The sequence below is a fragment of the Tarenaya hassleriana genome, unplaced genomic scaffold, assembly GCF_000463585.1.
Source record: "Tarenaya hassleriana unplaced genomic scaffold, ASM46358v1 Cleome9, whole genome shotgun sequence".
Lineage (NCBI taxonomy): Eukaryota > Viridiplantae > Streptophyta > Magnoliopsida > Brassicales > Cleomaceae > Tarenaya > Tarenaya hassleriana.
Genome location: NW_010971389.1, coordinates 4,637,070 through 4,663,759, shown reverse-complemented (window position 1 = coordinate 4,663,759; position 26,690 = coordinate 4,637,070). Strand labels below are relative to the sequence as shown.

Sequence of the window (26,690 nt, the reverse complement as noted above, 5' to 3'; positions counted from 1 at the left end):
CCCACACACACACATAGGCTGTATATCACACATGTATATAACTTTGTTTTGTTGTGATCTCGATCGATAGAATCCATTGAGATCATTAATTGGAGAGCGATTAGGGGATTAATATTGTATTTTTCTGTTGAATTTGGAAGAACTCAACTGGATTTCATGAAAAAAAAAATATTATAGTATTGTTTTTTCACCATGGTTTGCATGTTTGTATATGTGACTAATTTATCTCTAAAATAATGCAAACACAAATTAAAAGAAGTATTTTTTTTTTCTTGCACAATGGATTTGCTGTATTTGAAATGACAAACAAAATAAGACCAAATCTTATAGAATCACAATGTCGTGTAGAAGCCAAACAGACCTTGGCCCTTTGGCTTTTGGGTTGGCTTTTGTAGAGTCTTGCTTATATAATAAATATTTACATCCACTAATCGACAAAACACTTATGCCATCATTGTCATGGTCATCACATTTGCTAAATTGCTATACATATATATAGGAATATATATATATATATATGTGTATATGTGTGTGTGTGTGTAGTTTTTATCATATCTCGAGGAAAAAATATTGAGAACTTGCATAAAATTTCCATCTCGTTTACAATATGGATTAATTATATACGAATTTATATAATATTTATTTTATAGTGTAAGAATGTTTAAAATTAGTAAAAGAAATTGAAGTCCTATGATATAAAAGCTTAGACATGTGGTATGAGCATTGACTGTGTTCCACTTCGCGTTCCCGCAATATATATTGTCATTTGGATATTCATAAAATAACAAATTTTAAGAAAAAATCTTTTGGACAAGTTAATCTTTTTTCCATAAGGAAAAAGATTTAACAATATTTCGAGAGAATGGAATTCTTTTCTCTCAAAATCGGATCTTTTTTGGAATATATAGTTATTTATTTTATATAGCAGTACAGAAAATAATATTTTTAAAACTTATCGATACAGATAATTAGTAGAAAATTCAAAGAAAATTTTCGGGCAAGAGACAACAACAGAGAAAAAAAAAACAGTACTAATTAACATTGTTTTGTTTGTTCCGAAGTGCACGTTTTTGCTTTCATAGGCATTTTTGAAGTCACGTGCAATCAAGCCGTCGGCACCACAAATTTTTATTTTTATTTTTGCTATTGTTACTGCTAAGTTGTCCGCAAATATTTGTGGTTTTTTTTTTGTTATGTCATTATTTATAGCGGTCGTGGTCCGTATCTCCTTACTCTACCATTTTAATTTTTATTCAAATATTTTCGAATTATACGTACGTACCAAAATACATATACAGCATTTGGCTACGTGAAATTTGCTTTGATATGTTGTTGTTGTTGTTGTTGTTCAGGTCGGTGTATGAGAAATATTGCGAAGCAATGAAGGAGATGTCACTAACGATAATGGAGCTTTTGGGAAGAAGCATGGGGATTGACAGGTCGAGCCTGAGGGATTTCTTCAAAGACGGGAGCTCGATCATGAGATGCAATTACTACCCTCCATGCAACAAATCGACTCTGACGTTGGGGACCGGTCCGCACACCGACCCCACCTCCCTGACCATCCTCCATCAAGACCAAGTCGGCGGCCTCGAGGTCTTCCTCGACGGCCAGTGGAAGTCGGTCCGGCCCCATCCCGACGCCTTTGTCATTAACATCGGTGACACCTTTATGGTTAGTTCCCTTTACATTATTCTCCATCCATCCATCCATCTATCTATCTACATTTTCATAAATAGAAAGCATATGATATTAATTAGAGGGTTTAATATATATATATATATATATATTAAAAAATGTGTTGATTTACTATATAATGTTAGAGGCCAAGAGGATGTGGTGGGGGGCCAATATTCACTAATTCTGTCTGCTATGAGTCTATGACCAATGTGTAATCAAATTAATTCGCTTTTAAAATATGAAAGTGAGATCACGTCAATGGTTTTCTATATCATTGATGTCATAATTAATCCGAAAACAGATAAAACCAAATTCAAAGGAATATATATATATATATATACACAAGTGCTTGAATTTGATTGGTTCTTTAATTCAAACACTAAAAGACAATACAATAAATACAAACAAAAACGTGAAATTTCGATATAAACGGATTTTTTTTTTTAATACGTGACGTGGAATTGCTTTTTTTTTTTGGGTAGGCATTGAGCAACGGAACATACAAGAGTTGTCTGCACAGGGCGGTGGTGAACAGGGAGAAAGAGAGGAGGTCGTTGGTCTTCTTCGTGTGTCCTGAAAAGACCAAAGTGGTGAGACCACCTGAGAATCTTCTGATTGGTCGAGGGAGAGACGGTGGGGCCCTCGAGAGGGCGTATCCCGACTTCACCTGGTCCGATCTCTTCGACTTCACTCAGCTTCACTATCGCCCCGACTCGTCTACTCTCCCCAACTTCTTCCATTGGCTGAACTCCTCGTGAACCGAACCGAACCCGAACCAAATCATCATCCCATCCTCGTCTGTGTTTCTCTGCGGATTGGGTGTATTTTAGTCCGTTTAATCTACCGAATAATATATGATTCTGCTATATATATAATTGTTTTTAATTTCGAACATAATTCGCTAATTGGATTATTTAATGATCACCAAATGATTAGTATACCCTGGCGTAGATGGGATGAAAATTCGGTGAATTTCTTGTATTATCCAAAAAAAATTATTAGTATAGAAAAAACGTTATAGCACACATTTGAGAAACAGCAACAATGAAGGTTGTTTTTTCATAAATTAAAAAAAAACAATGAATGTTGTTTTCAACTTGTTAATTTTCATAACTCAACGCTATTAATTCGAATTTTAAAAATGTGTTTCTTTTCTATCTATTTAAACTCAATTATAAATCATATTTTTTAATCACTTTAGTTTTTTAAAATATAAAGATCCATCAGTAGAATTACAGTTTTTGCAATTTATATATTTCATTTTATTAATAATAAAATAAAAATACAATTTGTATTAGATAAGAATATATATATATGGATAAATAGATTAGATTTTACTGTTTCTACTTATTAATAGATAAATATAACTTATTACCATTTGATATTCCTATTGGTACTCGAAAAGATCTCGAAAACTTAAAAAATTTCTTTTAATGCAAGAAACCACGTATATGAATATTCTTTATATATCATGTTATCGTCGTAGGCCTAGGAAAGTTCGTGTGACCAATGATATGGTGTTTGCTGAGAAATTTATTGTTTTTTTTATAATTTGGAAGTTGACCGGATTTTTGATCCGACTACATCTTTTAAAGAAGCGGAGAAACCTATACATGACAAAAGACATATATATATATATATATATATATATATGTGTGAATTCGATACGTCAGTAGACCGAGCATTGTACCAGGATTGAAGCAATAAGGCAACAGTTACGTAATCCGGGTAATGACCAGTCACATAACCGCTGCCTTATTGCTTCCTGCTACAATGCTCGGTCTACTTGCTATGATCGGAAAGGAACACGAGGATCTTTCGAGGTGCGTCATCTACGATAGATTCCCTATGCGGTAAGTTGAACGCCATGGTCCGAAACTGCATACTCTCTCTTCTCAGCTCCAGCCGAAGAATTGATCATGCTCTTCTAGTTGATTGGTATGACATTGCTCTCTCACATCGTTAGTTGCTTAAACATGTTGTTTTTCTCTTGAATGTTATGGTATCAAATTAGTGGCACATGAATATTTTCTATTGTACGTTACTCGGTCTTAACCGATTTTATATACGAACTCTTTATTTATTAATATATTTGTACCTTTTATAAAAAAAAAACTATTAAGAGATAGGATAAAGTTTCTTGTCAATTTTCATTTCGAAAGATATTTATATAGATTTTTTCAATCTATTAAAAAAATGTAATTGGACCGATTTATCGATGAATTTTCAGGTTATATAAAAAAAAGAATCGATGCGTCATTTTCCCAATCCCATTAACGTAAAAGGCTTATGTAACATGGTGGGGGCCCACCGTGGGCCAGCATCAAAGCCCAACTGAAGCATCCGATTTTTCGCTACTGCACCTGAGATCACAGAGAGCAAGCAAAACACACAGCGTTTCACGTCTAAACACGTGCAAATCACGTGAACATCGTGGGGCCGTACCTTTGAGCTGTCCCGACAAGTTAAAAGACTAAGTGACACAAATCAATGGCTGCTTAAGTCACATCCAAAAGGGTTTTCGAGTTTTGTGATCCGTAGAGGAAAATATCACGAGGAAGCATACAAAACAGTAAAATCCAATGAGAAAACCAACGAATGATACATTATTATAGATTTGCATATACTGAGATTAGACTGTTCAACAGAATTGTCACATTTCAATCATATTTTATATAGCGAGATGAGATATAATTAATTCACTAGTTGGTGATCCATTGGTTGAGATGATAAATTTATTTCAAGATTCTAGATTCAATTGCACTAGTAGAAAAAAGGAAGTGCGATTAATTACGCGATTAAAGGTTGATTCCGGATCTAAAAAGATTTAGTAGGTCGAAAGTCTAATGGACTTCCTAATTATAAAAAAAAATTAATTATATCTTTTACGTGATCTTGAAACTCGACGAGCAAGTGATTGTAGTTCCAAGACGATTCGATCGATTACGACAAATGTCACGTTATCGTGGCAGTTTCATATATCTCACTTGAGATTTTTTTCTAGATCTTTAGGACGAATCTTTTATATATTATGTATACAAATGTTTTTTTTTCAAAAAACTTAAAATGTTATATATGTATGTATAGTTGTATCTCATTATGAGTGTATATATATATATATATATTTTAATTTAGTGACGTGGCGAAATCCCTCGTCACTTTTTCGATTTTCTGCGTCAAACTCCGAGGACAGCTTCCGTCTACTCGTCAATACCATTAACTGAATGTTGATAATATGAAAAAATAACACAATTTCATATTTTACTTGGAAATTAAGAACAACTTTATAATTCTAGATTTCAAAGTTAATATATATATTTTTTCAAACATTAGCCCATCTTAATAAAATATATATTAAACCACCCTAACATCGTTTTAGGCATGAACCTTTCTCTGCCCAAAATACACGAAATGTTGGCCCAAATCAAAGCCCACTATATGGATCCAATCTGTCCCTATTCGTCATCCTCTTTATATATATATATATATATATATATATATTAAACATCCGAATGCAACTAGACTTACATATGAAAAAAGGTTTATTGAAAACTGGAACCCTATTTATGGTGCCAAAACAAAACTAATTAGAGACCAAAATAGTAACACCAAACCACGTCTCACGTAAACCACCCATCTTCCTGATCTCGTTGTGAAAATTCGAATATTTTTTTTTTATAATTCGGAAATTTACTATGTCTTTCTCCCCACTACATTTCTCAGAGGAGAAACAAAAAAGTCCGAGAGAATATCCATTCTCACGCTCGGATTTGAACTTAGAATAAAAATATGTTTTACATGTTCTCTTACTACTAGATCATCCAGGTTTGAGTAAACTCGAATCATTCTTTATATCAAAATGTAGGACTCTTTATCGCCATCCAATCTCCGTTGCCGCGTTCTTTCCGCTCCACAATGCCGATAAGTGTTTCGTTCATACATTCTCTCCGGCCGTACCACAATCCGAGAGAAGTAAACTTCAAGTTAGGTTATGATATCAACCCTAACGATCTTCAAGAACTTACTCGAATCCAACTTAAAAAAAACTCAGAATCTTTACGAAATCTTCATCAGTCCAACCGTAGAGATAATTCATAGATGAGGAAGATGTCATTTTCAAGTGTATATGTCCATTCCACAAATTGTTGTTAATATAATCAAAAGCAAAAGATTTCTAAACAGTTTTCCCTTCTGAATGTGAATGCATCATATACATAATAACATGATGGATTAAATGTTGGAGATAATACTTCACGATTGGACCGATGAAGACTCCGTCTAAAGATTCTTAAATTTGAGCTATAGAAAGATAAGGTCTTGAAAGGCCGGCACTCCGACTCAGGCGACCAATGAGTTCCTGTTTCAGACACAAGTTAAACCAATCCCCAGTTTTGACTAAACTCAACAAATCATTGAGAAAATGGCGAGATTAGTGTTGACTCTAAGAAAAAAGGAAACAGAAAACGACAGAGACAATTTGGTTTTCTTATGAATGTCGAGAGACAGTGAGACAAGAGACAGTACAGAGGCTAGTGAGAAACCGGGGCCTGTATCTCGGGGTCGGAGCTGGAGGATCGGGATCGGAGCCGGGGGTCGGGATCGGTGCCGGGGGTCGGGATCGGGATCGGGATCGGTATCAGGATAGATGTCGGGGCCGGGGTCGAGATCGAGAATATGTTTTGAATTTTTTGTTGGAATGTTCCAACGGATTGCGGTTGGAAATTCCATTGGAAAATTCCAACGGATATCGGTTGGAAATTCGGTTGGAAAATTCCAACGGATTTTTATTTTTATTTTTATTTATATATGGATCCAATCTGTCCCTATTCGTCATCCTCTTTTTTATTTTTATTTTTATTTATATATATATATATATATATATATATATATTAAACATCCGAATGCAACTAGACTTACATATGAAAAAAGGTTTATTGAAAACTGGAACCCTATTTATGGTGCCAAAACAAAACTAATTAGAGACCAAAATAGTAACACCAAACCACGTCTCACGTAAACCACCCATCTTCCTGATCTCGTTGTGAAAATTCGAATATTTTTTTTTTATAATTCGGAAATTTACTATGTCTTTCTCCCCACTACATTTCTCAGAGGAGAAACAAAAAAGTCCGAGAGAATATCCATTCTCACGCTCGGATTTGAACTTAGAATAAAAATATGTTTTACATGTTCTCTTACTACTAGATCATCCAGGTTTGAGTAAACTCGAATCATTCTTTATATCAAAATGTAGGACTCTTTATCGCCATCCAATCTCCGTTGCCGCGTTCTTTCCGCTCCACAATGCCGATAAGTGTTTCGTTCATACATTCTCTCCGGCCGTACCACAATCCGAGAGAAGTAAACTTCAAGTTAGGTTATGATATCAACCCTAACGATCTTCAAGAACTTACTCGAATCCAACTTAAAAAAAACTCAGAATCTTTACGAAATCTTCATCAGTCCAACCGTAGAGATAATTCATAGATGAGGAAGATGTCATTTTCAAGTGTATATGTCCATTCCACAAATTGTTGTTAATATAATCAAAAGCAAAAGATTTCTAAACAGTTTTCCCTTCTGAATGTGAATGCATCATATACATAATAACATGATGGATTAAATGTTGGAGATAATACTTCACGATTGGACCGATGAAGACTCCGTCTAAAGATTCTTAAATTTGAGCTATAGAAAGATAAGGTCTTGAAAGGCCGGCACTCCGACTCAGGCGACCAATGAGTTCCTGTTTCAGACACAAGTTAAACCAATCCCCAGTTTTGACTAAACTCAACAAATCATTGAGAAAATGGCGAGATTAGTGTTGACTCTAAGAAAAAAGGAAACAGAAAACGACAGAGACAATTTGGTTTTCTTATGAATGTCGAGAGACAGTGAGACAAGAGACAGTACAGAGGCTAGTGAGAAAAACAAAACTAAACTCACATAGAGAAAAACGAGAGAGAGAGAGAGAGAGAGAGAGAGAGAGAGAGAGGGGAGGATGAGATCGACCAATGTAAATTAATTAGGGTGTCGAAATCTTTATATAATATGATTGTCTTTCATTTTTCTTATATGACTTTTCTCGTCTTTGATGAATGTTAAGTCTTTCTCTATTCTTCTTCATCGTACAACGATAATATATTATTGTCAAAAGAGAAATTCATTAACAAAGACCAAACAAAAATAATTAGAAATCAATTACCCGACATGATTGTCTTGAAAGACAAAATAGTCATGGAAAAAGCCTTTGCATCTCAGACACGCATAACTTACACCCCACGTTTGTTGTCTCCAATGGCGGACAAATAGTTTGGTTAATTCAGATTTTGAAAATTGATGACCGAATGGTTATTTAACTTTAATCGGTTCGAATCAATGTCTAATTAAAATTGTAATAGAATAATAACCAAATCTAAATTTGATCCGGTTCTATCCGGATATAATATTAAAAATCCGATTATATACTAAGAATAAACAAACAATATATAATAACATATTGCAAATAAAATAAATACATTAATTTCAAATAACTATTTGGATTGAAAAATATAATAATTTCATATTTAAATAAATTCTATTACTACAAACTATCACAAATCATAAAAGAAAAAATATATATATATTTTTTTGTTATTTTACTTGAGAATTCAAACAATATCTTCTTTTAAATCAAAATATATACTATTCAATTTTGATATCGAGTTTTTGTTTTTTGGTTATTTTTAATTTTTGTGTTTTTGGTTTGTTTTGACTTATGTTTTTATAGTTTATTTTTTATACGTTAATTTTTTTAAAAATGTTCATATCCAAAACTCTGTCTGAATCCGTACAAAAGCTCATAAGATCGGGATTCAAGCTTAAGATTTTAGACTCGTCATGTTTTGGGTCGACACGACCAATAAATCTTCGAGCTTGTATCGGACCAGGCTGGTTATTTTGACACACATTCAACGTGCATAATATCTAAACTATATTTACTTTGTTATATGCACTTTCAACCCATACACTTTTTAACCTATTTTTGTGTGACCAGTGTGATCAGCAAATAATGATCACACTAATCATATAATTTTAACGGTGTGACCAATGTAACTAGTATAATCATCATGTAATTTAACGGTGTGACCTGTATGATCCTTAAATAGGCCACGATGGTCACAAATTTTACATGAAAAATGATGTAAAAAGATATGATTTAAAGTATATATAGCAAAGTAAGCGTATTTTTTATAATGATCCTATTCAACGTGTTACCAATCAATTTCGTAGACATTCAACACATAAACACATAGGTAACCGAAAGCATTAAAGGCAAAAGGAATATAAACTTTTATTACCCTAAAGGAACAAAATTAAATATTTGATCCAAATTCCATTGAGATTGGAAGGAACAAAAGAACAAAACTTATGTGGGCAAAAGTCATTTCAAATTAGAATCCCGGACAAGTTCCATTTTTATTTGTGATCCATACGTGGTCCTCATAAGCATGCTTAAGTCTCATTTCAAAGACCTTTTTGACATCCACTACAAAAAAAACAGGTCATTTCCAATGGGTAAATACGTTGAAAATGTACAAAAATCCGTTGGAAATTAGTATTTCCAACGGATTTCCAACGGATTAATCCGTTGAAAAAACGTCGTTAGAATTTCGGATCCGTTGAAACCTGTGGAAATTTTTGACGGAATGATAACGGGTTTTTTCCGTTGGAAATTTCTGATGAATTTGCAACTGTAGTATACGTGGCATATTTCCAACGGCTAATCCGTGGTATATTTCCAATGGACTATCAAGAGTATACCGTTAATAAATTGGAATGGATATCCGTGGCATCATTCTCATTCTCATTTCAAAGACCTTTGGATATCAATATATATATATATATATATATATATATATGTATATATATATATATATTCCACTTCAACTATATTTATGAAGCAAAAAAGAAACAAACATAACAAAGAAAATTAAGATATGGGAAGATTATCGAGTTTGTCTGAAGCGCAAGCAGGTGCGTATAGAGATGCTAGGCCACCTTACCCTCGCTCCTGGTTCAAAATGTTGGCGGAGAAAACAGACATGCACGAACGTGCATGGGATGCTGGCACTGGCAATGGCCAGGCCGCAATTGGGGTTTGTATATATATCCACTCATTAATTTAATTTCCTTACACAATAGATGAAGCATTTGTTATTAACTTTTCATCATACAGTTGTATGTGCATCTCTATATTCATGCATGCATCAACATTAAAGATTCAGGCGTACATGACTCATAATAAATTTAAAAAAAATAGTTACATTTTTTAGGGTATCAATCAAGTTTTCTTAATCCATATAATTTGTGAACCGTGAATATCCAATGAAAGAAAAAATCTGAACACGGGTGATAATTAACTCATACTCTCACCAAAAGTTTATTTATAGTATATCAATTTTCTAAAAACTTGTTGTGAAATATTGTAAAATGATTATTATTCACAAACTGTTGGGAGAATTTTAGACAAAATAACATTCCATCTTTTTAACTCTAGGTGGCCGAACACTACAAGAGAGTGGTTGCAACCGATATTAGCAAAGAGCAGCTGAGACGGGCCACGCCCCACCAGCGAGTTAAGTACTGTCTAACCCCAGAACACATGTCTGAGGATGAGCTGGTGGATCTGGTCGGTGGAGATGACTCGATCGACCTGGTGATCGCCGCACAGGCAGTTCACTACTTCAACCTCGAAAAGTTCTACAATGTCGTCCGACGTGTTCTGCGCAAACCGGGCGGTGTTATCGCCGTATGGGTGTTCAACGAGATATCCATCTCGTCGGCCGTGGACAAAGTCTTCCGACGCATTTCCGACTCTACAATCCCTTTCAGGAACGATAGAACGAACATGGCCTTGGCAGGTTACAATAATTTGCCTTTTCCTTTTAGGAACATCGGTATCGGGTCCGAGGGGAATTCACATGCACTCAAGCTTCATAGCAAGCTTTCGCTTGAAGGTTTTAAGAATTATCTCAAGTCTTGGCAACTGATCGTGAAGGCTAAGGGAAAAGGAAAAGATTTATTGACGAAACGAGTGATGAGTGATCTTGAAGATGCATGGGGTCGAAACCCAGATAGAGATGTCGTGTACAAGTTCTTCATGATAGCTGGAACTTGCTCGGAAGATTCCGAATCCTCTGAAGATTCTGAAACATCTGATGAAGACTCTGATGAGAGTGATGAGCGCCTAGGAGCTTTGAAAGGTGTCGCTATGCTTGTGGTTAAAACCCTCTTTTGTTAGGTCCAACACTATTGAGAGAAGAACAAGAACATGACGACAGGTGAAACTAAAGATTAACATGTAAAAAGGTGAAACAATTTTTTCCTACCAGATGAAAAAAAACATGAAAACGTAGTTTTTTTAATAATCCGAAAGTTTATCGGAACTTTGACTCGACTACATATTCAAGAGGATCGAGAAAGTCCATGTGAATACCCTCCCGAAAGTCTATCGGAACTTTGGGTCATGGAAACCTAGTTACTATCTAATTATAAGTGCTTTGGTACAATAGGTGTTTTGTGTTCTGTGCTCTATTTATCTTTTGTAATGGTGATCAGTTATGGTTATTAGAAGAATAATTTATATAAACTCGCATTCATTTCGGACAGTAGTCTAGATTTGAATATGGATAAGTTCTAGACATCAAACTCACAAAAACCACTTCTGGACTGATAAACTCACACACTTAATTTCAGCTTTAGGATCATCCACGTCCGCCGGTTTTAGTAATCTATTTATTACATAGACAGTTAACTTACAACTATTTTTTTTAACTGTAAAATCTATTATATACCAAAAAGATTACAAAATAGTCAGAAACACGTTTCCAGTTTAACAATCAGAAGTAGTGAACCCAAATATGAAGAGCCAAAGCATCAGTTATATCAAGTCAAACAATCGAAATCATAAAGTAAGTAACGAATCCTCGCAGTTCTACAACTATTTTCATTACACCAATAGATAGACCCAAGTGTCTCTTTTGGTGATCTCAATTACCAAACGAAAATGGGAATGGTGGAAATCCTCTTGGCGGAAAAGGAGGTGATGGCGGCATGTTTCCATGGCCAAATGGCGGCGGTGGTGGAAAGGGCGATCGTGGCATGTTTTCATAGGCAAATGGAGGTGGTGATGGAAAAGGCAGCGGCGGCGGCATATGATTGAAGTCAAACGGTGGCGGAAACTGAAATTACTGACGCACTCAGATATCACTCAAAATCAGTTCTTTTCATTCAAGGAAATCTGACTACTACAACATAGAGATAGTTGCAGTAAAACCCAGACGCACCACACTCGCCCTGACTGTTAGCCCTCCTATGACACGAAATCTACTGATTCAACACACAACCCGTGTGAATCCCCACTCTCACGTTCTGGGTTTGTTCAGATTATTGTTGAGAACTCCCCCTCAGAACGATCTCACTCACCAGAAATAAAAACGTAAAGACCAAAAACTCTTGTACTCTTTGAATGATAATCTTTTAAACTCTGTGTCTCCTCTCTTCCTCTTTGTCGTTCTTATATAGCTTTCTCTTCAACTCCAATTGTTTGTTGATTTGATTCTATCTTTTTCTCCAAGGTTGTTGGCCAAACTCTATCTCCAAGATTCCATCTTTATCTCTTCCACAAAATCAGCTTTAGAATCTTCTCAGATCTACCTGCAATAACAACCTTAACATTCTCCCCCTTTTTGACTTTCAACTCATTCACACCCAAAACAAATCGTTAGAATAATGATCTCCCCCTGACATCAGATGTATTTCACTTGAGATGTACTTCACTTGTCTGAAGTATTCGATCCATCTCTCCCTGTGTGTATGAGATGAAATTCAAAAAACTCTAGAGTATATATCCAGACATTTACTACTCTGATTTTCCGATTCCCACTTCAATCAGTTTTGCAAACTCATCCACTCAATCACTCAGATTTGAACAGATTGTAAAAACATACATCATTTAAAATCATATGAGAAATATTTCACACACAATCAGATCACAACGTCTTGAGTTAGTCTAACCATCCAAATAATATTCTGACCAGATTTATGAATATTTCTGTCAGCTACACTCACTAATCATGAAAGACATCTCACATCAGTTTCTCTTGTTCAGTACACGGAGAACTTTTGTAACTAACATTCTGGACTTCTAGGACGTTGAAATCAACAAGTAGTTCTTACCATTTAAGTCCAGACTATCTCTTTGAGATATACTCTTGTCTCGTTTTAAACGTTACAGAGGAGTATTTCGGTCTTTTTTTACCGTCAGCCCTTAGACCATCGTTTAGAACTCTTGTTTCACAACTTAGACCCGAGCCATTGTTTTTCAATCCATTCATATCATCATTTCTCATGACAGAGGAGTGTCAGAATGTTAGTCTTTTCTTTCTTTTTTCTTTTATTCTTCTTTTTTTCTCTCGTGAGAAGTATCTGATTGATTCGCAAGTGTTTTTGACTCTCATATTCATTCTCTTAATCAGACTAGTTTTTCCTCATCAAACACATTTTTCACCGATTTAAATGAAAAAAACTATTTTTCATAACTCACAAATCCCAACAAATCTTTGTAAACACATAAACATATTCATCTCACGAGATTTAGTAAATATGTTTGTCAATTGATTTTCAGTGGGACCGTACTTAATGAGTAGTAAAGAGTCAGAATAAATACCACAATCTGAGAGAATTTGTTTCATCAATACGAGTTACGTGCATCATCATCCTGCAGATCTTTCTCATCTACGTCTTGCCTCATCAATGTTATACTTCTCTTTCAAAGTCTGATCCTTCTGACTCTGTTTGTGAATCTCTCCTTTTTCCTTTTTGCTTATGTACTTCTGAGCCAGTGCAATCTCGCCGGACGTCAAACGTTCCTGGGGGAAAACTTTGAGAAATCATCAATGCAAACATATACGTACCTTTTTCTACTGATGTTCTCAATCTGGATTGGTCTAATTTGTTCCAAAATTTGTGATGTACGGATTCCTTGAGCCCTGACTTGCTTAGCATGTTGAGATAACTCTGAAAGACCTCGAGCGATATCTGTTGCTTTGAAGCACTGGTGTTCCTTGATATTTTCATCCATCCAGGTATAACAATTATTTGAGGTCTTTCTCCCTGTGAGAATACACTCATTTATTTGATTAGAAACAAAACATGCATTTTTGGTAAACTTTACATTCATCCCATCGTCACACAATTAACTAATGCTGATCAGATTTGCTCTCAACCCTTGTACAACATACACATCCTTCAGTTTTGGAAGTCCACTGACATTCAGTGTCCCCTTACCTAAGATCTTTCCCTTTTTTCTATCGCCAAAGGTTACACTTCCTCTTTTTGTGTTTTGAACGAAGTTTGAGAGAATCTCATGATTTCCTGTCTAGGACATCCACTATCTAAATACCAATGATCATTAGTATTCACCTGTTGAGATGTATGAGCAATATTACAGTGCAATAAATCCTTTCGTACCCAACATTGTCTGACTTGACCAGTGAGTGAATAATGAGACTTACCTGACCTGAAGCGATAAAGATAGCAGTTCCTACGAATATTCTCACGTCTACCACAGTTGTAACATCTCCGAGTTTCAATCCAAGAGGATCGCATATCCTCTGTGATTCTTGGAGTTCTCGAGGAAATTGTTGTACCTCAACTAGCTTTGGGCATTGTTGTAACTCATCAGAAAGTTGTCCTCCAGATACAAACTTCCTGTCAGTTTTGCTTGCCTCTCCAGTGTACCCTAACCCAGTGTGGTTTGAGCTTTGTCTTCCTTGACTTAGAATGAAATCCAGTTTCTTTGTCCCATTTCCAAGCATATGCAGATTCTTATTTGTCTCTTCAAGTTAACATTTTGCATTTGTCGTTTCTTCAATGTGCTGCTCCAGTTTCTTCTGAGTTTCCTTGAGTCCTGACTCAAGTCTATTCTTCTCCTTAACAAGCTTCATGTTGATGTCATACATCTTCATCAAGTCATCATAAACTTCATCAATCTTCAGATCAGCTTCCAGGTCTTCTGTCATCATAACATCATTCTCATCGATTATTCCGATAAATGCCACATTGTTGTTCAGGGCTTCCTTATCATCTTCCGACTCTGATTCTGAATCTTCATGATTAATTAATGATTTCCCTTTCACCAAGGTTGTGCACTCATTCTTGGTGTGTCCAAAACTCTTGCACTCATAACATTGTACTTCTTTCAGGTTTTTTATCATTGCTTCTCTTTTAATGATCGATGGACATTCAGTTTTCCAATGTCCATAACCTTTGCACTCCATACACTTTCCACTCGATTTTCCTTCTGTTCGTTGTACAGTGCTAGGTCTTCGTTTGAAGAACTTGTTCATCTTTTTGACAATTAGAGACATGTCTTCCTCAAGCTTATTTCTGGGTTCAGATTCCGGAACATGAAATGCAACTGGCTGTTTACTGGCTATTTACGAGATGTTCCTGACGGAGTCTCATACATACTCAGTTCCAATTCATGTGCCGCGAACACCCCTACGGTTTCTTTGAAGCTAACTGTATCAGTATCATAAAAAGTCTGAAAAGAGGTTTTCTGAGATAAGAACCTGATGGGTAAACTCGCAAGGAGTTTTTTCACTAGTTTTTTGTCAGAGTATGTTGTGCCAAGTGCCCCTGCCTCATTCGCCATAGCACTCAGTTTACCACTGAATTCTTTGACAGTTTCATACTCTTCCATTCTGAGTTGATTGAACTGCGCCTTTAACATGTCTCTTCTGGTGCGTTTCACGTTTTTTTTTCCTTCATGAATCAACTCCAGCGTGTTCCATGCTTCTTTTGCAGTTTTGCACCCCTGAATTTGCTTAAACTCATCTGAATCGACAGTGTTGAAGATTATAGTCAGAGCTTTTGCATTGAGTGCTGACGCCTTTTTCTCAGTGAGGGTCCACTGATAACTGGGCTTGATAACTTCTGTCCCATTATCTCCAATGACTTTCGGAAAATTCCATCCTTCTTCTACAGCCCTCCACGCATCTTCATCAAGACCTCTAATCAGATTCATGACTTTCACCTTCCAGTAACCATAGTTGAATCCAACAATGGTACCTTCACTAGCGGTTGAAATTCCTTGGATGTCTGCATTGTGCATCTCTTAACCTGCACCGATATGAGAGGAAATTATCCTACGACCAGTGACCGGGCTCTGATACCACTTGAAATTACTGACGCACTCAGATATCACTCAAAATCAGTTCTTTTCATTCAAGAAAATCTGACTACTACAACATAGAGATAGTTAGAGTAAAACCCAGACGCACCACACTCCCCCCTGCGTGTTAGCCCTCCTATGACACGAAATCTACTGATTCAACACACAACCCGTGTGAATCCCCACTCTCACGTTCTGGGTTTGTTCAGATTACTGTTGAGAACTCCCTCTCAGAACGATCCCACTCACCAGAAATAAAAACGTAAAGACAAAAAACTCTTGTACTCTCTGAATGATAATCTTTTAAGTTCGGTGTCTCCTCTCTTCCTCTTTGTCTTTCTTATATAGCTTTGTCTTCAGCTCCAATTGTTTGTTGATTTGATTCTATCTTTTTCTCCAAGGTTGTTGGCCAAATTTTATCTCCAAGATTCCATCTTTATCTCTTCCACAAAATCAGTTTTAGAATCTTCTCAGATCTACCTACAATAACAACCTTAACAGAAACGGCCAATCAAAATCACTAGATTTGCATTTTCCGACGATCATGAAGAATTTGTAGACAACTAACAGACAAAGGGACTAATCGGATCAAAGATTCAAGTAAAATCATAAATAAAAAGAGTCTATTCCTGCTTCTAGAACGATGAGAGTATATATACACTATATGTTATATATATATACACACACATGAAGATAATATGCTAATAATTCTAACAATGCATGAGACAAAACGGATTGCGGTAAAGAACCTAACCCCGAGAGCGGCCTGACCATTGCCAGTGCCGACATCCCAAGCACGTTCATGGTAAGCGGTTTTCTCGGACAACATCTTATATCAAGAGCTTGGGTACGTCGGCTGGGCCTCCTTGTATGCCGCCGCCTACGAACCGGACAACGTTGCCAAATCTCCCATGCTTTGTTGGATTTTAGAATATACATAGGATTCAACGGCTCACACTTTTTATTTCTTATTAAAATATCATTATAAATATTATGTTTCCTTTTCTTGTGATATAATCTTTCCATATCACACATATTAGTTGTTATATATATTTGTAATATTTCTATTGCTATGAATATACAGAAATCATTTTACCAAAACGTGTCTATCATACACATCTTGGCATATACTAGCCAAAGATGTTCTTTGCTTAAACGTTCATCTTTTTTCTATTCAGTCCTCGTTCTTAATCTTCTCAGCCTTTAATCACTAAATTTATCATGCTTTTCCTCTTTTTGTTACGTCGTTTTCCCCTGTTGCGACAGTTGCAATATGTAATGGGAAAAATCAACTCTTGGTTATGAATTATGAACTTAAAAAATGCATATAATAAAACGGAACAAAACGATCAGAGAAATCTTGTGGGAGAGAAGAATATTACCACTAAGCGAAGATATTTGGCCACGATCTCGAAGGTTACAGGCAGAAAATCTTTTGTAAGAGAGAAGAGGATTAGATTGACGATTTTTTAGTGGCGGAAAAAAAATCATAAAGTCAAAGTCTTTAATTAATTACTGAATGCTAGTCTTTTTTTTTTTTTGTTATTAGGTCTAAATTTTGACGTCTAAATTACCACTAAATTTTCCCTATTGCACCTGAGATCACAAAGAGCAAAACACACAAGAATTTCACGTCCAAACGCGTGCAAATCACGTGAACAACGTGGCGTCATAATTCGAGCTGTCTGTCCCGACAAGTTAAAGGACTAAGTGACAAATCAATGGCTGCTTAAGTCACATCCGAAGGGTTTTCGAGTTTTGTATGGGCGTGATTATAAGAATGTAGAGAAAATATCATTCAAAACTAGATGAGGAAGAATACAAAATAGTAAAATCCAACGGGAAAACGAATAATACATTATAGATTGCATATACTAAGATTAGACTGTTCAGCGGAATTGTCACATTTCGTGGAAATGTACCTTACAAAATCCGTAATTAAAAATTTAACACATATATTTCCCAATTTAAAAATTATCCCTAAACTCGACGAGCGAGAGTGATCGTAGTTCCAAGACGATTCGATAAATTCTGACAAATGTCATGTTATCGTGGCAGTTTCATAAATGTCAGTTCGAGATTTTTTTTTCTAGATTTTAGGACGAATCTTTTACAGATTACGTGTACAATATATATATATATATACACATGTATGTATGTATGTATGAGATTTTGTATGTATATACAAGCGTTTTTAAAAAAATAAATAAATGTTATATATGTATGTATATTTGTATGGGATTATGTGTATATATATTTTTAAAATTTAGTGACGTGGCGAAATACTTTTTCGATTTACTAGGTCAAAGTCCGAGGACAGCTTCCGTCTACTCGTCAAACATATTTTATTTACCAAAAAATTCATAATTCTAGATTTCAAAGGATATTTTTTTTTCTTCCAAACATTAGCCCATCTTAATAAACTATATATTAGACCACCCTAACGATCGTTTTATGCACGAACCTTTTCGCTGCCCAAAATCAAAGCCCAATATATGGAATGGATCCAATCTTTCTCCTTCCCGAAGTCGATCAACCATAAATTTAGTGGATGTTCTTCATCGTCTGTTTTTTTTTTTAACATTCGAAATGCAACTAGACTTGCATAAGAAAAAAAAGTTCATTGAAAATTGGAACTCTATATATGGCGCCAAAACAAAGCTTAGAAACCAAAATAGTATAAGGGCAAGACAAGCAACCAACCCACGTCTAGTCCAAAAAACAAGTAAAAGCAGAAGTATAAAACCCTAATGCTTGAACCGCCGCCCACCCATCTAATCTCCGCACTCTTTGGATCAAATGCAGGACCCTTTGTCGGTTAGGGCGTTTTCTCCAATGCCGACAAGCGTTTTCTTTCAGACATCCCTCTCCGATGGGGTACCAGAACCCGAGAGAAGTAAACTACAAAATTAGGTTCTAATATCACTTGACGCGGCTCCAACCCCGGGGATGATCTTCAAGAACTACGTTGAACCCAACTCAAGAAAAACCCAGAATCTTTACGAAATCTTCATCAGTCCAATCGTAGAGATAATTTATGGATTAAATTTTGGAGAGTATACTTCACGATTGGACTGATGAAGACTCCGTCTAAAGATTCTTGAAAGCTGTACGGAAAGACAAGGTCTTGAAAGGTCGGTACTTCGACTGAAGCAGCCAATGTGTTCCTGTTTCGGACAAACGTTAATACCAATCCCCAGTTTCAACAAATCATTGAGAAAATGACCGACACGAATTGGTGTTCTTATGAAGAAAAAAAAACTCACAAAGAGAAAAACACGACAGAGGAGAGAGAGAGGAGAGTGTAATATGAAAAACTCTTAGGGTTTCAAAGTCTTTATATATATAGTCTGCTTGTCTCTTTCATTTTTTTTGTACGACTTTTCTCATCTTTAATGAATGTTAGTCTTTCTCTATTATTTTCACCGGTCTTTCTTTATTCTCTTTTTTTCATCGTTCAACGATAATATATTATTGTCAAATAGAAATTCATTAACAAAGACCAAACAAAAATCATTAGAAATCAATTACCCTACACTCCCACTAGCCTAGGTGTAGGTGTGTCAATTTCGGCCCGAAACTCGGAAACCAATCCAGTCTAACCCAAAAAATAGCGCGTTTTAGGTCTAAATTTTTCGGTCAAAAAACAATCGGACTTTCGGATCAGTACAAAAGTCCGATAATTTTTTAAAAAAATATTAATAAAAAAATATAAAAGAATTTGAATGGATTTATCCGACCGGATCTAAATCCAAAATTTATAGGGTTGGATTTCGAGATTGGTTATATAGACCCAAAAAAATCATGCCGATCCAAATCCGAACCTACAATCCTCGAGTCGAGTGTAGGCGGGGTCGGCGCGATTGTGATCCCTACTCCACATGATTGGTCTTGAAAGATGAGGATCATGGATAAAGTGTTCGCATTTGAACATGTTATAACCTGCAATCCCACTACTGTTGTTTAACTTTAATCGATTTTTAATTATATCTAATTAAAATTCTAATCGAATAATAACCAAATCTAAATCCGGTTTTATTCGGATACAATGTTAAAAAATATGATCAATCCAATTATATACGAAGAATAAACAAACTAGACGTAATAACATGTTGCAAACAAAATAAATACATTAATTAAAAAAACAGTGTGATAAATGGACCATTTTATTTACCAAATCATCATAAAAACCAACCAAATCAACGGAGATTTTCATCGCCTCTATCTTGTCTTCTACTATCACATCACCATCAAAAACGGACAGAAACTTTGTTACAAGCAAAAGGAAGAAAAATGTAATGCCCCAAAGAGCGGGAACACAAATGGATTGAACATTCACAAGAAATCAATAACCATATGGTTGAGTGACAACATAGCTAACTCTTAGCAAACTTTATAAAAAAAAGTAATAACTATTTGTATAATTGTAATAAAAATCTAGAAAATTATGTTTTATAATAATTTTTTTTTGTAACATAGGGGAATTAATATAAAGATAATACAACCTATCCATTAAACGAAGACTATATAAAGGAGAAGAGTTCTGAGAAAAATATCTTCTAAATATTCTTTTTTTTTTTATAATCAATAGATTTATTGGGTTTCGACCCAACCTTTAGACAGATAAATCTGTGCATTTTCCTATTCGTGGAGTCCAATACATAACTTTGAAATGATTTTGTCATGTCTCAAACCACTTAACCATCATGGATATTTCTAAATATTCTTTAATTTCCTAATTAGAGTTTAAGTAAATTTTCGAGTTTATCTTCAGATTTGTGACGTCTAGGACCAACTCTAAACACCACTAGAATTCCTTGTTCCTCCTATGATACAGAGATGTATCCATCCATCCCAATCCAGCTTAAAACTAAAAACTTATAATAAAAAAAAAAAAATCTCTTGTTTTTAGTTAATATATGCATGTCTTCGACTCAGCTTAAATCTCTCTTATACTTGACTTGGTGATCCATCTCACTCACTGTGTTACCAATCAATCTTGTAGATATTTAGCACATAAACACATACCTTACCGGAAGAGGAAAATTTTCCAAAGCAAAGAAAATGGGAATATGTACTTTTGGTTAGGGGCGGCGTTTCGAGAATCGGTTCGGGTTTGGAACGAGAATGTATCGGTTTGATTTTTTCGGAATTACAAAAATAAATACCAATCGGTTTTTATATTATGTTCGCTTCGGTTCGATTTCAGTTTCGGTCCGGTTCGTTTCAGGTTTTTTTATTAAATAAATATATTTTTCTTTAACAAAAACGCTTCTTTGAGATTTTTAAAATTCGGTTCGGTTAGATTCGGTTCGATTATGAGAAATTCGATTTTCGAAAAATAATACCGTTCGAAAAAATACTGTATTTTTTAATTCAATTCGGTTTGGTCCACTTCTATTTTTGGTACCCTAAAGGTTGGTACCCTAAAGGAACAGAATAAAATATTTGATCCAAATTCCATCGAGATTAGAAGGAACAAAAGAACATAACTTTTTTTTTTTTTGGGTAATGGAACAAAAGAACATAACTTACTTGAGTGGACAGAAACCATTTCACCTTAGAAGAATCTCGGACAAGTTCCATTTTTATCTGTAATCCATCTGTGGTCCTCATAAGCATCATTCACATTTCAAAGACCTTTTTCGATATATATATATATATATATATATATATATATATATATATATATGTGTGTGTGTGTGTGTATGTGTCCAAATATCTTCCACTTCAACTATATATGCAGCAAAAGAAAAACAAACATAACAGAGGGGAAATAATTAAGACATGGGAAGTTTATCGACTTTGTCTGAAGCACAAGCAGGTGCGTATAGGGACGCAAGGCCAACTTACCCTCGCTCCTGGTTCAAGATGCTTGCGGGGAAAACAGCCATGCACGAACGTGCATGGGATGTTGGCACCGGAAATGGCCAGGCCGCAATTGGGGTCTGTATATATAAATCCTATATGTATATATATATCCACTCAATTAATTTCATTTCTTTTAATGAAGCCGTAGTATCAATAATCGTAACAACTAAAATCATATTTATTAACATTTCAACATAAATTTATAAATAAATAAAATACAGTTTTATGGAGCCTGCACCATCAAATGCCAAATGCTACGAAAATTGTATATACTGATTTCAATTGAAGAAGAACATTTTCTGCTCATATGTACTTGTGTTTATATTTATGTATGTATTAGAATTCAAGATTCAGACGTACGTACGTGGTTCATAACAAGCAAGAAAATTTAATTATATTCATACATACATACATACATACATACATACATACATACATACATACATACATACATACATACATACATACATACATACATACATACATACATACATACATACATACATACATACATACATACATACATACATACATACATACATACATACATACATACATACATACATACATACATACATACATACATACATTAATTATTCACAAACCCCTGGGAATAATTTTAAACAAAATATTATTCCATCTTATTACCTCTAGGTGGCCGAGCACTATAAGCGTGTGGTTGCGACCGATATCAACAAGGAGCAGCTGACACGGGCTATGCGCCACCGGCGAGTTAAGTACTATTTAACCCCACAACACATGTCCGAGGATGAGCTGGTGGATCTGGTCGGCGGAGATGACTCGGTCGACCTCGTGACCGCCGCACAAGCGGTTCACTACTTCGACCTCGAAAAGTTCTACAATGTCGTCCGACGTGTTCTGCGCAAGCCGGGTGGCGTTATCGCCGTGTGGGTGTTCAACGAGATAGCCATCTCGCCTGCCATCGACAAAGTCTTCCGACGCATATCCGACGCTACGATCCCTTTTAGGAACGGTAGAACGAACATGGCCTTGGCTGGTTACAATACTATGCCTTTTCCTTTCAAGAGCGTCGGTATCGGGTCCGAGGGGAAATCGCATCCGCTCAAGCTTCGTAGCAGGCTTTCGCTTGAAGCGTTTGAGAATTATCTCAAGTCGTGGCAACTTGTCGTGAAGGCAAAGGAAAAGGGGAAAGATTTATTGACGAAACGAGTGATGCGTGATCTTGAAGATGCGTGGGGAGGTCGAAACCAGGTTAGAGACGTTGTGTACAAATTCTTCATGATAGCGGGAACTTGCTCGGAAGATTCTGAATCCTCTGAAGAAGATGGTGAAACATCTGATGAAGACAGTGAGGAAGACAGTGATGAAGACACAGAAGATTTGGCAGGGGCTATCGCCACCCTTTTACTTCCGGCCCTCTTCCTCTAGCTCCAACACTGTGGGAGAGGAACTTGGATTGGAACTTGTTGAAAGACAGAAATAAAAGATAAAAATGAAAAAATAAAAATAAAAGGTGAAACAGTTTCTTCCTACTAGATGGATAAACATGGAAACCTAGTTACTACCGAACTATAAGTACTTTGGTATATATATTCTGAGTTCTGTGCTCTATGTAATGGCGGTCAAATATGGTTGTAAGAAGGATAAACTAAATAAACGTGCACCACTATATACTAACTATATGCTTCTGTTCTGATAATTGCTAATTGGTTAAGGATGCAAACTCGAACTTACAGATTCTATGAACTTTCGGAAGATGAACATCTTGAAGTTGTAGAGTGGCCCAGTAAATTTATATAACAACAATAAGACGTTTGTGCAAGAGTACAATTTCATTTTTCTTACTTTTAATTCCAGACATCAAACTCACAAAAACCACTTCATGATATAAACTCACACACTTAATTTCAGCTTTAGGATCATCCACGATCGGTCGGTTTCAGTAACCTCTATTATTACATAGGCTGCAGGGAACTAACAACTATTTTCATTCCACCCATAGATAGACCCACGTGTCTCTTTTGGTGATCTCAGTTACCAAACGGAAACGGGAACGGTGGAAATCCTCCAGGCGGAAAAGGAGGAGGCGGCGGCATGTTTCCACTGCCAAATGGCGGCGGTGGTGGAAAAGGCGGCGGTGGCATGTTTCCATAGGCAAATGGCGGCGGTGGTGGGAAAGGCGGCGGTGGCATATGATTGAAGTCAAACGGTGGCGGAAACGGAGGAGGAGGAAAAGGAAATGGCGGCCAGTTTTGTCCTCCGGGAGGTCCAAACGGGTAATCAAAATCACTAGATTTGCATTTTCCGGCGATCATGAAGAATTTATAGACAACTGTCTTAACAGGGTTTGATCCCCAAGCAGCTTTGAACTCATCGATCAAACTTGCCGGCAACAAATCCACCCCTTGTTGTTTCGCCTTCACAACGAGCTGCCATGATCTCAGGTAAGCCAAGAACCCGTCCAGCGATAACTTCCAAGGAAGGTCTAGGGGCAAAGAATTCCCTTCGGAACCAATCCCGACGCTTTCGAAAGGAAACGATATAGTTCTGTAACCGGCCAACGCCATGTCGGTTCTTGGGGTTCTGTAAGGGACCGTAGAGTCGGAGAGGCGCTCGAACACGCGGTCCACCGGGGGAGATACGACGATTTCGTTGAAGACCCAGACCGCGATCACGCCTCCCGGCTTTCGCAGTACGCGTTTGACGACCGCGTAGAACTTGTCGAGATCGAAGTAGTGCAGAGCTTGAGCCACAGTCACGAGATCCACGGAGTTTTCGCCACCGACCATAGCCACGAGCTCGTTCTCGGACATCGATTCAGGTGTCAGGAGGTATGTAACCTTTGGGTGCTTTGTGGCCTGATTCAGTTGAGCTTGGTTAATATCGGTCGCCACCACGTTATTGTAGTAGTCAGCAACCTATATCGGAAAATGGGTTATTCAGACAGACAAATGGACTCATCGGACCAAATATTCGAATAAAATCATAAACAAAAAGATACTATTGACAAGATTTTACATTTACGAGTATACACTATATCTATATATGTGTGTATATATATATATACACGAAGATAATATGCCAATAATTCTAATCGTATGATTGAGACAAAACGGATTGTGGTAAAGAACCTAACCCCGAGAGCGGCCTGACCGTTGCCGGTGCCGACATCCCAAGCACGTTCATGGTAAGCGGTTTTCTCGGACAGCATCTTGTACCAAGAGCTTGGGTACGTCGGCCGGGCTTCCTTGTATGCCGCCGCCTGCGAACCGGACAACGTTGCCAAATCTCCCATGCTTTTCCTCTTTTTGTTACCCCTGTTGCGATATCGGATAAGATTCGTCACATATGTAATGGGAAAAATCAACACTTGGTTATGAATCATGAACTTAAAAAACTATAATAAAACGTCAGAAATCTTGTGGGAGAGAAGAATATTACCACTAGGCGAAGATATTTTGAACGATCTCGAAGGTAATAGGGAGAAAATCTTGTAAGAGAGAAGATGAGATTGGCGATTTTGTAGTGGCGGAAAAAAAAATCATAAAGTCAAAGTCTTTAACTAATTATTGAACGCTAGATCTTATGCAAGTGTATGCATGCATTACTGGACCTATATGCACTTATGCAACCTATTGATGACGATCTATATGCACTTATGCAGCTACATTGATGACGATCTATGTTTTTTTTTTTTTTTTTTTTTTTTTTTTTTTTTTGGGTTCTTTTCCTTCCTGGTTGAGGCTATCTCATCAATCATTGAATGCCAGTCTTTAAATAATGTCGGTCCTTGTTTATTGTATTCGCCGGTCTTTCTTTATACTTTTCAACCGTAAAAAACAATAGTTAATTAACACAAAAAAAAACATAAATTCATGGTTTTACAATTATACAACATTTTGTATGTATAGACTTACCGTAGAAATTTGCGGAATTATATTTTTATTGATAATCAAAATAACATATAAATAAATGAGAGTCTTATATTGAATAAGTAAATTAGACATAATAATAAATATTTCTAAATATATATTTTCTGGATTTGATAAGATCTTCATTATACGATATATCTCGTAATATTCTTCAAGATCTCGAAAATTTTCAATAGGTGAATCCAAAGAGATTAATATCATTTAAAAACTCATAAAAAAGGTGTTTGGGAGCCGAGAAAATGGGAGAAAGTGTAAGGTTTTGTGAAATAATTTTTGCATCTTCAATATTTAATTGGGCTTACAAATGCTTTTAATGGACCATAAACTATAAATTAACTAAATTAAACATCAAACTCATTACAAACTAGCTACTGAATTGATTCAAATTGTTCATCGGCCGATTGGAGACATTATATATATGCGTTGGGTTTCTTTTTAAAACCCAATAACAAAACTCTTTCATTTATCACATTAAACACTTGGCCGAAATTATTTTATTTCCTCTCTCTAGATGGGAACACAAGTAGGACGGCAGGAAAGCTCATCTCCAATACATAATAAATAGACTTTGACCAACATATGTATACACACACACCTAACCGTCCTCTAGTAGTTATTAGTATTAAAAAATAATTCCATTTAAAACTCTGTATTTTTCTCTCGTCGCAATTTAAACCCTACACTTTTTTTTATCCAAAAAAACATTATACTTTTAAAAATTGGAAATTAAAACTCTATACTTTTAAAAATTGGCAAATAAAACCCTGAACGAAAAAATATATTATTTAATGCTGACATGGCATCCTAGTTATCTGCCACATCATCAATCCCTAATATTTAATAATATTAATTAATACAAAATAAAAATAAAATAATAATAATAATAATAAAAATAAAATTTTAAAAATTATACACATACATATATAATGAAATGATATACATATATACACATATATAAACATATTTATATATATACACACATATATATAATACATATATATATATAT

General features: G+C 35.7%; 4 protein-coding genes across 4 annotated transcripts in view; 3 read left to right on the top strand and 1 right to left on the bottom strand.

The window, feature by feature from the left end:
* Nucleotides 1-2,577, top strand: part of LOC104804476 (gibberellin 20 oxidase 2-like) — a 3,517-nt gene extending 940 nt beyond the window's left edge. Inside the window, exons 2-3 of the mRNA XM_010528792.1 lie at nt 1,353-1,674; nt 2,163-2,577. Of these exons, the coding sequence (XP_010527094.1) occupies nt 1,353-1,674; nt 2,163-2,438 (598 nt within the window). The 3' untranslated portion in view covers nt 2,439-2,577. The remainder of the gene's footprint in view (nt 1-1,352; nt 1,675-2,162) is intronic.
* Nucleotides 2,578-9,630: 7,053 nt separating this feature from the next.
* LOC104804475 (probable S-adenosylmethionine-dependent methyltransferase CRG1) lies at nt 9,631-11,119 on the top strand. Its single transcript, XM_010528791.1, has 2 exons — nt 9,631-9,818; nt 10,220-11,119. Exons 1-2 carry the CDS (start codon nt 9,660-9,662, stop codon nt 10,961-10,963), a joined length of 903 nt encoding a protein of 300 aa, XP_010527093.1. The 5' UTR covers nt 9,631-9,659; the 3' UTR covers nt 10,964-11,119.
* Nucleotides 11,120-21,604: 10,485 nt separating this feature from the next.
* On the top strand, nt 21,605-23,431 carry LOC104804474 (trans-aconitate 3-methyltransferase-like). The gene is made up of 2 exons (XM_010528790.1): nt 21,605-21,844; nt 22,424-23,431. Exons 1-2 carry the CDS (start codon nt 21,686-21,688, stop codon nt 23,177-23,179), a joined length of 915 nt encoding a protein of 304 aa, XP_010527092.1. The 5' UTR covers nt 21,605-21,685; the 3' UTR covers nt 23,180-23,431.
* A 140-nt stretch (nt 23,432-23,571) lies between these two features.
* Nucleotides 23,572-25,318, bottom strand: LOC104804473 (putative methyltransferase DDB_G0268948). Its single transcript, XM_010528789.1, has 3 exons — nt 25,193-25,318; nt 24,888-25,068; nt 23,572-24,669 (listed from the first exon to the last, which is right to left on the bottom strand). Exons 2-3 carry the CDS (start codon nt 25,044-25,046, stop codon nt 23,782-23,784), a joined length of 1,047 nt encoding a protein of 348 aa, XP_010527091.1. The 5' UTR covers nt 25,047-25,068; nt 25,193-25,318; the 3' UTR covers nt 23,572-23,781.
* Nucleotides 25,319-26,690: the final 1,372 nt, after the last annotated feature.